Here is a 12,380-nt window from a genome sequence, read left to right on the forward strand (position 1 = left end):
CCTGCCCACCGCAGCTGGGCACTACAAGGGCCATGCCAGCTTGATGCTAACCCAGACCCAGTCCCTCAAAGTCCAAACTGCCCTTTGGTCAAGAGGAGTGACCACAACCCCACGTCCCTGACAGGCCATCAGACTACCTACAGCTCACAGTGGCCACTTCCTGCTCCCAAAGCCTCCAAAGAGGGAATGCTGTGGCAGAGGAAAGCCCCTTCCCGGTGCTCCGTGGGCTCCCTGGCACAGAGGCGTGCTTAGGGGAGCGCCTGTGCCCAGGTGTGCAGGCCCAGCAGAGCATTCCCTCCCCTGCACTGCTGCCCACCTTGTCGTGCTTCTCAAAGAGCCTCTGCAGGAACTGGTATCCCAAGTGGTTGAGCTCCGTGGAGCAGCCGGGGGGCACGCGGAACCTGCCGGGAAAATCGTGGAATGATTTAGGTTGGAACACCCCTCTAAGATCGAGTCCAGTGTTCCAACATTATCAAGGCCACCGCTGACCCATGTCCCCAAGTGCCATATCTACACGGGTTTAAATCCCTCCAGGGACGGGGGGCTCCACCACTGCCCTGGGCAGTTGTGCCAGTGCCTGATCACCCCTTCAGTGGAGGAATTTTTCCTACTACCCAACCTAAACCTCCCTTTTATCTTTCATATCTTATTCTCCAGTGCAGACACCCAAATGAGCCTCCTCAAGCCCTGAACAAAGGGCAGTGTGTGAGGACACAGCTCCCCACTCCCTCCCTGCTCAAGCTCAGCTGTTGTCTCCAGGCCAGGCTATTCCCTGACACAGCTCCCTTATTTTGGGGAGAATCCCCCGAGGACGCACCGTGGCCTTTCCCTGGCACGTTCTTAAGCAGCCCAGGAGATGCTGTGCCCTCGCTCTGCCTCACGCCCAGGGCTTCAGCGGGCCGCAGCAGTGCCCCAAGGCGCCATCCACCAGCACGTCCCTGTCACCTCCCTGCAGCCTGCTCTCTGGGAAGAGGAGGAGGCAGCTCCCAAGCCGAACGCTTCCATTCCTGCCAGCTCCCCATCTCCAGAGTGGCAGGGAGCGGAGAAGAGACGGCAGCTGCACGCTCCGCCGCGAGGGCTGTGCTGACAGCTCACTGCTCCCGACAGAGCCGTTCTGTCTCGCTCAGCCAGGGACAGAGCAGCCTCCAAGAAGCCCCTGCTGATGTCAAGGCAAGTCTGGGATTTCCTTCCCCACCTTCCTGTCTGCCTAACTCAGCAGCCCCAAGGCCTGATTTGTCCCCAGCCCCACGTGTCAGCTGCTGCCCGAGGGGAAGGTGAGGACTGCGAACCTGGCCCTGACCTAAGGGCCCACAGCAGCTCCCGGGGTGCAGGAAGGATCCAGCCAAGGCGCTGGGGATGCTGAGCCATGCACCGCGGGAATGTGACCCCCTGCCCGGCCCTGGACACGCACTGTGGGTACAGGTAGTCGTCTGTCAGCTCCAGCTCGTCGTCGTAGCCGAAGCGGCGCAGGATGGTCCAGGTGGTCTCGTGCCGGCCCCTCTGGATGAAGAGGGTGTTGAGGAAGAGGAAGCCTGCAGGAGAGATCAGGGGGCTCAGCCACAGTGGAGTCACTCCAGGCTCAGGGATCCACTCTTCAGCCATGCTTTCCCTGTGAAAACAGACTGCTGGGACAGAGATCTAACAGCCACAGCAGACTTGTTTTAACCGGAGGGACTAACTGGAATGAGAGCCAGGAGGCTCAGGCCAAGGACACAGCCCCTGGGTGCGCTGAAGGATCCTCTCCCCATCCCCTGGGAAGGAGCAGGGAGCCCTTGGGCTGTTACCGTTCAAGGTGAGGCCGTTGTCCTGCACCCCGTCCGTCGTGTTCTTCCACACAACCATCTTCACATCCTCCAGGGCCTGGGGAGCCAGGGGGTTTCCAAAACAAGACTTCTGCCTCCCAAGAGAACGAAGGCCATTGTCAGCAAAGCATTCAGAGAGCACAGTCCTGTCTCACCAGGTTCCCTCTCCCTTGGCAAGGAATGGGGTTTCAGGGAGGGAAAATCCACCCAGCCCATGGATTTCTGCCTTAGGCCTTGACCAAACCCCTGTTCTTCAGCATCCCAATAATTTAGGACTCTCAGCATCTCCAGAGCCTCCTGGTCTTCCCACGGCAGAGCAAATTCAGCCCAAGCTTAGGAAGATGGAACCCCACATGCTCAGAGATGCACCCTGCAGTGCTTTAGCAATGCCACAGAAACACCGAACAGGAGCAGGATGGCTGTGTCAGGAGAGGAGCAGCTTCCCTGCTGGAAAGGGAATCCCAGGCACTGGGGAACTCCTCAGCTCTGCAGGCACCCTACCTGGAAGTAGTTGAGCTCCTCATCACTGAGGATCTGGTTGTTGTCCTGGTCCGAGAGGTTGAAGATGCGGGTCAGCGCTCGAGCACAGGCGGGTTTGAGCTGCAAGGACCAACCACGGTGACAATCACAGGGCACCAGCCCCGGCCTGGCCCTGCCTCCTGCAGCCCCACACACGCTGGCTGCCCTTCCTGCACCTCTACGCCAGTACCACTGTACACTGGAGGTGGGAATCATGGCATCACTAAGGTTGGAAAACCGCTCCAAGATCTGAGTGCAGCTGCTCCCCCAGCACTACCAAAGCCATCACTACCCATTGTCCCCAAGTGCCACATCCACAGAGCTTTCCAATCCTTCCAGGAATGGTGACTCCACCACTCCATCTGAGCCAGCACCTGACCACCCTCATCAAGAAGAAATTTCTCCTCATATCCAATCTAAAGTCAGAGAAGACAATCCACAGGGAATTTTTCGTCCAGACCCTTCCCTCCACAACCAACACACAGCCTGGAGCATGAGGGCTTCTGCCTCAACACACCCAAGTCCTCGCAGGTGTCTGTCTGCCCAGCTGGCTGCACTGAGCACAGGAGATGGGCACTGTTCCCTTGGCCTGTTTGTGCCAGCCCAAACCCTCCACTTCCATTCCAAACACTCCAGCCCAGACCAGTGTGATGGGAAGGAGACTCTTGCAGGAGCCCACCTGCTTCTCCTCCGGGTCGTAGAGCGGGGCAGTGGGGTGCAGCACAGCTTTCTGGGCGTAGTAGAAGAGCTCAGAGATGTTCTTGAGGTTCTTGGCAGAGCACTGGGGATTCAGAGGAAGAGACAGCCCTGATGAAAATGGCAGGAGGAGGATGATACAATCTCCCCGATCCATGCTAGCTGTGCCTCGAAGTCCACAGCAACATTTGCCCACCAGAAGGAAAAAATCAAAGGGGACAATCTCCTGGGTTTTGCTCTGGCTTTGCTGAGCCCATTCCACAGCCCCAAAAACAACAGGGCCTGTGTGGAGCTCTAACTGGAGAGCCACAGAGGGCAGACACAGAAAGCTGCTCCTTACAAGGGCTAAAGGACAGAAAGCCCAAAGGACAGGCTCTCAACCCCTGGACACAGAGACCTGTGCAGAGCAACACTGTCAGGGCAGCTCTCCAGGAGCACAGAGGCTCCCTGACTCCCACCAGACCAGCATTCCAACCCCTCAGGGAGGCTCTGCACACCCCCTCCAGCTCCCTCACCTCCACACAGGTCTCGATCTCCGAGAACTGGTTCATGATGGGCAGGATGACCTCCATGGAGCTGCCCACCTGCAGGTCAGACTTGTTTCCCACTAAAATAATGGGGATTCTAGGAAAGACACAGAGCACAAGTGAGGCCACCCCCGTCCTGGTCCCAGCACTGTCCCAGCCATTGGTGCTGCCATGGGCAGGTCAGGGGGGCCCCAGCTCTCCTCTGCAAGGTCCAGAGCAGCTTTCCTGCCTCCCACAGCCGGGAGCATCCATCTGGAGAAACAGACTGCCTGACCCTGCTTATGCTTTCACCCAGCAACAATATGTTCAGGAGCCTTTAATCCAGCCCAGCAGCCTTCTGCCCAAGAGATCCACACACAGACTGAAGCTTCTGTGCTCCCAGATCTCCCCGGCAGCCTCCTCTCCCTGTCTGATCAAAGGGGGAGAAGGATCCCTCCTCAGTGACCCTCAACTGGATCTCTGGTGGAGAAAAGTCCCCACGTGCTTCTGCTCCAAGTGGCCTGGCCACAAACCACACTCCTGGCATGGTTTTGGTTGGGAGGGACCTTAAAGTTCATCTCATCCCACCCCCTGCCACGGGCAGGGACACCCCCATCAGACCACAGGTCCAAGCCCCATTCAACCTGGCCTGGACCAAACCACAAAGCTGGTTTGCTCTCAGTGCCCTCAGAAGGATGTGAGGATGGTGGGTACCCCACAGCCCCCAGAATCTCCCAATTCTGCACCCACAGATCACACCCCACACGGTACCTGGATCCCTTTTCAAGTCCCCCGTTCACCATGGGGATCCACTTTGTGCGGATCTGGAAGGTGAGCAGAGGGAAAGGGCTGTCAGCACAGCCTGGGGAGGGAGAGGCAGCCCCCAGGGAGGCAGGGACAGGGCCCTGCTCCCTGGCACTCCCTCACACCAGCAGGCACAGCAGGCCCAGGGATGCCCAGAGCCAGCACCAGGATGCAACAAGCCTGCTGTCCTGCTGTGAGGGAGTAACCTAGGGTAGGGCTCAGCTTCTGCTTGCACGAGTCTCCGACCCACAATCCCAGAGCTGGGGGCCATCAGCACATGCCCACACCACAGGGCAGCATGGAAACCCCAGCACTGGGAACCCCCAATGCCCCTGCTGCCAGAGCGGGGCCGTGGTGGGCACCCATTACCTTGTCAATGGTGGCCTCCTTGGTGACATCATACACCACACAGACCACGTTGGCCTGCAAGAGAAGCAGGAGACGGTGGTGAAGGGGTCCCTGCCACACTTGTGGCAGCAGGGAACGCCGTGGCAGCGGGGAATGCCGTGGCAGTGGGGAATGCCGTGGCAGTGGGGAATGCTGTGGCAGCCGGGAATGCCGTGGCAGTGGGGAATGCTGTGGCAGTGGGGAACGCCATGGCAGCGGGGAATGCTGTGGCAGTGGGGAATGCCGTGGCAGTGGGGAACGCAGTGGCAGCGGGGAATGCCGTGGCAGTGGGGAATGCCGTGGCAGCCGGGAATGCCGTGGCAGTGGGGAATGCCGTGGCAGTGGGGAATGCCGTGGCAGTGGGGAACGCCGTGGCAGCGGGGAATGCCGTGGCAGTGGGGAACGCTGTGGCAGCGGGGAATGCCGTGGCAGCGGGGAATGCCGTGGCAGCGGGGAACGCTGTGGCAGCAGGGAATGCCGTGGCAGCGGGGAATGCCGTGGCAGCGGGGAACGCCGGCTGAGCGGCCAGGGAAACGCAGCAGCCGAGCGCACGTGAGCACAGACACGTACACAGCCCCCGACTGGGTCGCCCTCAGCACGGAGCCCATGAGCTGCTGGGAGCAGCTCCTCTGCAGCTCCTCTGCCTCAGGAGCTGCTGCTCCCACGCTGGCCGGCCCGGATCCCACTCCCACATCACCCGTGCCCTGGCCCTCCTCCCCTCCTGACCCCGTGCAGACAGGGCCACTGAGGCTTTATCGGAAGCAGACAGGAGGGATCACTGGTCCTTTCAGGAGAGAGTTTAATGCTAATCCGAGGACACACAAGGGTTTAGGCAGGATTTCCTGGAGCCATTTAAAGCCTCTGTGTACTCCTGCTGTACTCCTGCTGTCTGGGCAGAGGGAGCAGGACCCCCGTGCTCACCTCCTCGGCTGTTAACCACCAAGGCTGGGAGATTAAACAGCTTTGCTCACGTGAGAGAGACGGTTTCGTTATCCATAATTAAAAGGTCCTCATCTTTCAGAGTCAAGGTTAATCCCAGGGCAAAGAGCAGCCAGGTCCACCCCAGGCAGACAACTTAATTATTCCTCCACGGCTGCTCCGAGGGCTCCCTCATCCCTCCCTGCCCAGCGCTCACCAGCAGCTCCAGCTCCCAAGTTAACTCTTCTGTGCCGCCACTTCATCAGGCAGCCACAGGAATCTAATGCAGGGAGCAGGGATCTCGCACAAACCCAGCAACTGCTTCTCCCTCTTCTGAGTCTGCGGGGAACACCCCGAGGCCGAGAGCACGACATCTGCTCTGCAGCCTCCTCTGCCTCCCGTGGGCAGCAAGCCGCCCCCCGCCGCTCGCCTTCTGGAGGCTCCCTGGAGGGCTTGGACAAGCCACACACAACAGCTTACAAGACAGAGCAGGATTAAACAAGCCTCTAAACAAACCAGGAGCATTAATCCGTGGATAACCAACTGGCTGTGCCTCTCTGGGTGGCTAACGGGGGGAGCAGCCATATGTCCCTTGGGGACCGCGGGCTCCTGTCCCTGTCCCGGCCAGCCCTGCTCACCTTGGCGATCTCCTCCTGCAGCTCCTCCTCCGTCTGCTCTGACTCTGGAAGGGGAATGAAGCCATCACCACCTGCCCAGGCAGGGGCACCCCTTCCCAATCCCCTCAGCCAGGCAGGGAAGGGGAGAAGCCGGCCAGGACAGGGCCCTACCTGAGTAGTCCACTATGTGCGTGGGGACCTTCTCAGGGGTGACATCGGCTGGGATTGTGATCTCCTCCGCCCTGGGGGGCACCTGCAAAGCCAGCACACCCCGTCCAGACACATGCAGCCAGCAGGACTGGTGACAAGGGACTTCAGACCCCAACGTGGGCACTGCCAGGGCAGGATGAGCTGTGGACCACGGCTCGCTCTTGGCCCACCAGGCTGCAGCAGCCCCCTGCACTCCAGCCCTCGCATGGGCAGTGTCCTCGAGGTGCAACTTCCACCTGTCTCCCTCACTCAAAGTTCCTGATCCCAGCGGAGACAAGGCCTGGGCACTCCCTGGGCTCCTCTGGGAGCAGCGCTGAGCTGACTGGCTGGGCTGGGCTGGGAGCAGAGAAGGGGTGCAGGGCTGGTCCACCTGAGCTGATGCTGCCCAGCACAACACCACGGAGGGCACCAGCTGCTCATGGGCAGCAGGAGAAACCATCTGAGGCACAGGGAAAATGTGCCTGGACAGACTGATCCCATTTCCTTATCCAAACTGTGCTGGGGCAGCAAGGTGTCGAGGGGCACAGTCTGGCTGGATGCTGCTGCTCACAGCTGGCCTGGCTCGGAGCACCAAGCTCATCTCCAAAGGTTACAGCGGGCAGGGAATGGGGCCTGGCCTCTTCCAAGGGCTCTGTGATGGAGCCAGCTCTGCTGTGCAGCAGCAACTGGAGCCCTGGGAGGTACCAACACCCTCCTCAGGGCAGAGAGAGCTGCAAGGCAGGGTCAGCTCCCAAGTCAGAACCAGAGCACAAACTGAGGAAAACACCACATCAGCTGGAGCTCCGTGTGGTCCTCACTGACCTCTCCTGAATCAGCCCTGTGGCTGTCACAGCCGCAGGAGCTGTGAGCACCTCCCAGACACCCCCATCTCCAGTGGGGACACCGGGGACAGAGCTGTCCCACCCAGCGAGAGGGCCCGGGGTGGCGGTGTGCGCGTCCCCTCCCCACTCACCTCTTCAGGAAACTCCTCTCCCACCAGAGCCATGATCAGGGACGTCTTCCCCACCTGGGCTAGGAAATAAAGGGAGGACGTTGACATTGGCACCGGTACGGCACCGCTCGAGGGAGACAGCGGCAGGCGGGAGCCACGATCGGAGCCGTGACACCACGGATCGGCTGGTAACAATGACACCCACGGGGCCCCCGGGGACACGGGCGGGCCCGGTCTCTCCCCTGCTCCTACTAGCGATGGGGGGCCCACCTGGACCCCGCCCGCCCTCGCCCCTCTCCTGCAGGAGAAGCCTCTCCCCCGGGATCCCCGTGCCCCGCTCCCCGTTCCCGGGCTGGAGGAGCGTCCCCCGCCGCCGTGCCCCTCACCCTCCCCGAGCAGGAGGATCCGCACGTCCCGCTTCATGGCGGCGCCGCCGCCGCCCCGGCCCCACTTCCGGCCGCACCACCGAGAGGCGGCGCAGAGCGGCGCGGGCAGCGCCGCGCCCCCTAGCGGAACCAGCACACCGAGACCTCCAGCCTTGGTGTTTCGACATTTTATTAACCAAAAAAACCCCAATCATTTAACGGCAACAAACGGCGAACGGGGCCGTGAAACACGCTCCAAGGTCGGGCGGGGCCGCAGGCGGGCCAGCCGCCGCCGCCAGCCCCTGCGGCCGTGGGGGCGGTGGTTGGGGCCTGGTCGCGGCCGGAGCCGGGGCCTGTCCCGGGGCGGCCCCGCTGGAGAAGCGCCGCTGGTCCGGGGCCAGCCCGGCTCAGGCGCCTGTGAGCTCCCACACGAGGACGGCGCTGTGGGAGGCCGAGAGGAGGCGGCGGCCGGAGGGCGCGAAGCGGCAGAAGTGCACGGTGTCGTCATGGCCGGCGTAGTCCTGCGGGGCCCCGGCGGGGCAGGGCTGCAGCCGCAGCAGCCGGTCTGAGGAGAGGAGCGGCTCAGGGCTGGGCCAGGAGGCTCTGACTGTCCCCGATTATCCTCCAGACCCGCTCCCTGGGGCTTGCCCTTGCCACGACCACCCTTCTCTGTCACCCAGACTTTCTTCATATCTAGTCCCTGCCAGAAGCACCATTCGTGGTCACCTCCCACTCCCTTTCCATGTCTTGTTCTAGCCAGAGGCACCATTCCCCATCACCCCCAGACCATCTTCCATGTCTTTTCCCCACCAGAAGCACCGTCCCCAGTCACTCTCCAGGCTCTCTCCTTGCTGCTGAGCTGGAAGTTGAGCCACTGAGCTGAGTGACACAGGAACCATCAGATCCAAACTGCTCCAGGAGCAAGGTGCCCTTGCCAGGAGCAGGGTCCTGCCTGTCCCCATGCTGTGGGAAGGTCCCTGCTGCCTCAGGGGCTGCAGCTCACATAGCCACAGACACAGAGACAGCCCAGAACCCCGGGAAGGCATTCCAGTGACCAACCCTGCCTGTGGACAAGCAGGATTGACCTCATGCATCTCATTTCTGACCCAGGAGTCTCCTGGAGGTTTCTTCTTGCCCTGGACCGTAGCTCCCAGCTTTGAGGACATGTTGCTTGTTTTGAGGAATAAGAACACTTGTTTTGCCTCTGGCAGAAGAAGGAGAGGCCCAGGCACCCCCAGCACTCACCATCGAAGCCGATGGCCATGAAAGGTGCAGCTGGGGACAGGCTGAGGGACGTGGCAAAGGCTGGCAGGGAGATCTTCCTGAGCACCTGCAGCCCAGCAAGAGAAACAGCAGCAGCTCAGAGGGGGAAGGCAGCACCCAGAGCCGTGCAGCCACAGCCCTAAGGAGGGTTATGGAGAGCCTGAGGGTGCACAGCTCTGAAAGCTGCCCCAGGCATCCAGCAGACAATGGGGACAGTGTTAATGCTCTGGAAGCAGTGGGATCAGGGCCTGGCTGCCTGCCTGGATGCAGCCTGAGGCAGGGGCAGGGCTCTGCTGCTCACCAGGGCCACACTCGGCAGTTTCCAAGATGAAAATCTGTTCCCTGAGCAGCTGCCTGAGCCCACCCCAACCCCTGTGACCGAGGGTAACACAGGGAACAGCTCTGCCAGCCCTCACTGTCCCCACTGCTCATGGCAGGGGACAGGTACCTGTTTCTTCCTCAGGCTGTAGAACAAAGCTTCCTTCTGCAGCCCAAAGCCCACGTAGACCAGGACACCATGTTCCCAAGGGCAGAACGCAGCCAGGCTGGGCGGGAGGCTGTCGAGACCCTAGTGAGGGAAACAAAGGCAACAAAACTGAGGCTGCATTCCCTTATTTCCATCAGTGAGGGATAAAAGGAGAGCACAGAGGGACACCAGGGCTGTGAGTGTTTGAGCAGTGGGACATGGGTATGGTGGAGGCTGCTTCCTCCCTCTTGCATTCCCATCTCAGGCTCAGGAAAAACCTGTCATGGAAACCTGGAGCAAATCCTTTCGTTTTGTAGGAACAGGTCGCATGAGGGTCCAACAGGTTGAATTCCCACTGAGATATTACTGCTGCATGGGCTTGAAGCGGGGATTAGGTTCTGGATCAGTTTAACACAAGAAAAGAGGGCCCAGGAGGCAGATCTTGAGCAGTGGGTGCAAGATCAAACCTTCATGCTGTAGGGAGAGCTGTAGTGAGCTTCTTTCCAGAGGAAGTCCATCTTTTTGGAAATAACCAGAATCACTGTCAGAACCCAGCTACTGTATGGACCCAGGCAGAGGCACTGCCTCTTACTCCCAAAAACACCCAGCTCCCTTCTGTCTGCCAGTGCCACCTGGACCATCTCCATCCTCTCCAGCACAGATCCTCCTGCTTTTCTAGCAGGTGTCCTGCTGCCCAAACCCTACCCCTGGGCTGGAGCCAGAGGCTTCTGCCAAGCAGCAGGGACACACAGGGCTGAGTACTTGGCTCTGGGAAGCCGCCACCACGCTCCTGGCTCGGAATAGTCACACTCCTCGGGGGGGTCAGAATTAGCAGTACGCTGATAATTCACTCTCCCTCCTGCACACCGTGCTCACTGCTGCCCAGGCTCTGCTTTGCTGGCACACGGCTGTCAGCTCTTTGCAGGTGCAGTTTAGGGCTCCTCATGCTTAAAAATTCAGTGCTCCAGGGCAGTCTGGCACTGCTTCCTTTCCACACCCAGGAAGGTGCATTGACGAGATACTCTCTCAACTGGACTAACAGAGATGCCTTTCCCAAGCACACACTCACTCTCTGAGAGCCCTGTGCCTCCCTCCTCCATCTCTGCTGGTGTCCAGCCTCATACCAGGAGCAGGCAGGGCCTGGCAGGTGCCACACTCACCTCGGGGCCAGCAGGGGCTGGGAAGCTGAGCCAGTCGAGGAGCTCACACTTGTCCTGCAGCCAGTCAGAAGCCCAGACGCTGACCCGGCGATCGGAGCTGGTGGCCAGCCAGAGCTCCCCTCCTTGCACCCCAAAGTCGTGGTACTGTGGAGCACAAACACAACCCTGTCATTCTGGGGGCCAGCCAGAGCTCCCCTCCTTGCACCCCAAAGTCGTGGTACTGTGGAGCACAAACACAACCCTGTCATTCTGGAGGCACAGAGGATTTGAAGGAAGGGGACAATAAAGAGTGGGACAGGAACTCATGGGAACATGGGGCTTGTGTTTAGGGATTAAAGCCAGGATTAACCTCTGTGGCTGCCCCATCCCTGGAAGTGTCCAAAGCCAGGGTGGATGGGGCTTGGAGCAACCTGGGATAGTGACAGAGGTCCCTGCTCATGGCAGGGGGCTGGAAATGGGTGGTTACATTTTAAGGTCCTTTCCAACACAAATCCTGGTCTGAATGACACAGTTCTCTTCCCTAGGACACCCTCTGGATCTGCATATTTCCTAGGGGAATTATTTCCAATACCATGTGTCCCCTAACAACGTCCTTCACCTCAAATCAAGGAGGATTTCCTCAGATTACCAGGAAACACAGCCTTGCAGTGTAGATGATCTTAAAGCCTGAGAGCTTAGGGAAAACTATTCCCATTTCTGCCGTGCAAAGGAAAAAACCTCTCTATGAAGAAGAGGACAAAGGAGGTACTCAAACCATCCCACTGCTGCACAGCCAAGGCTTCCCAGCTCCACAGGCTGCCCAAGAGCTTTTTTGGGGGCACAGGGGCTGCAAGCTCACAGCCTGGGCTGCTCCTGAGGGTTGCTGCTCCCCAGGAGCCTGTGGCACAGGTTCACATCACATCTGTGTGCAGGGTGTCAACAACTGCCACCAAAGGTCCTCCTGCAGGCACAGCCTCACTCGGGCTGCGCCTGCAACATGGTGCTTTATTCCATTGAATATATCCCTGAAAAAACTGATCAGAAGTTGCTGGAGGGGGTGGAGGAAGATTTCCAAAGAGGAAAAGCACGGGACACCAAAACAAAACCTGCTGAGCATGCTGCTTCCCAGAGCTGTGCAGTGACACATGGGGACTGGCCTCGCTCCTGAGGTCTCACCTGCTTCCTGGTGCACTGCAGAACGGTGATGGGGGAGCCCTTGTGCTCAGCCAGGACATGGATGGTCATTCCAGTGCGAGGGCTGCTGACAGCCACTGTCCCATCCTTGCCCCCTGATAAGATCATTTCCCCTGTTGGCAGAGGAGAGGAAAGAATGGGACGCTTCTTGTAGGAGGAGAAAAAGGTCAAAGGAGAAAGGTCCAAGATTATGGGATACCACTGTCCTGAAACACTGTGAAAGGCTGGGAACATCCCAGTCACGGGCTGGGTATGAGGTGTCTCAGAGACACCCAATAAACCTCCACATCGAAGAAGAGCCACAGTAGATCATAAACCAACGGTGTTTGCTGTACCCAAACCCCTTGGCTATCCCAGAGCCAACGCACCTCCCCTGTCCCACCCATGTGCTCAGCTGGCAGAGTCACCAGGGCTGCTCACTGAGACTCACAAGTTCTGTGGCTCTCCCTGGCCCTGGGGCTTTGGGCAGGTGGCCAGGACACAGAGCAGCTGGAGGCCAGGGCAAACCCGGGCAGCACCAAGCCACGTTCCCCGAGGTCACATGTCCCCAGTGTCACCTCAGC

At 59.7% G+C, this 12,380-nt stretch overlaps 1 protein-coding gene across 5 annotated transcripts in view; it reads right to left on the minus strand.

Annotated features, from left to right (window-relative positions):
* Positions 1-12,380, minus strand: part of LOC120759549 (mitochondrial Rho GTPase 2) — a 44,142-nt gene that overhangs the window by 4,873 nt on the left and 26,889 nt on the right. Inside the window, exons 37-51 of one of the 5 annotated variants that reach the window (XM_040078927.2) lie at positions 11,800-11,930; positions 10,645-10,788; positions 9,467-9,586; positions 9,001-9,085; positions 7,412-7,470; positions 6,421-6,502; positions 6,271-6,314; positions 4,697-4,750; positions 4,295-4,347; positions 3,533-3,641; positions 3,001-3,102; positions 2,304-2,402; positions 1,785-1,893; positions 1,412-1,532; positions 317-401 (exon numbers count right to left, since the gene is read on the minus strand). In XM_040078927.2, coding sequence (XP_039934861.1) covers positions 317-401; positions 1,412-1,532; positions 1,785-1,893; positions 2,304-2,402; positions 3,001-3,102; positions 3,533-3,641; positions 4,295-4,347; positions 4,697-4,750; positions 6,271-6,314; positions 6,421-6,502; positions 7,412-7,470; positions 9,001-9,085; positions 9,467-9,586; positions 10,645-10,788; positions 11,800-11,930 — 1,397 coding nt within the window. Of the gene's footprint in view, positions 1-316; positions 402-1,411; positions 1,610-1,784; positions 1,894-2,303; positions 2,403-3,000; positions 3,103-3,532; positions 3,642-4,294; positions 4,348-4,696; positions 4,751-6,270; positions 6,315-6,420; positions 6,503-7,411; positions 7,471-7,776; positions 7,842-8,162; positions 8,321-9,000; positions 9,086-9,466; positions 9,587-10,644; positions 10,789-11,799; positions 11,931-12,380 lie in introns of those variants that run through there. The other 4 variants (XM_040078925.2, XM_040078926.2, XM_040078924.2 and 1 more) reach the window with 4 other exon arrangements.

This window comes from Hirundo rustica, chromosome 15, assembly GCF_015227805.2.
Source record: "Hirundo rustica isolate bHirRus1 chromosome 15, bHirRus1.pri.v3, whole genome shotgun sequence".
In the NCBI taxonomy this organism is placed as follows: Eukaryota; Metazoa; Chordata; class Aves; order Passeriformes; family Hirundinidae; genus Hirundo; species Hirundo rustica.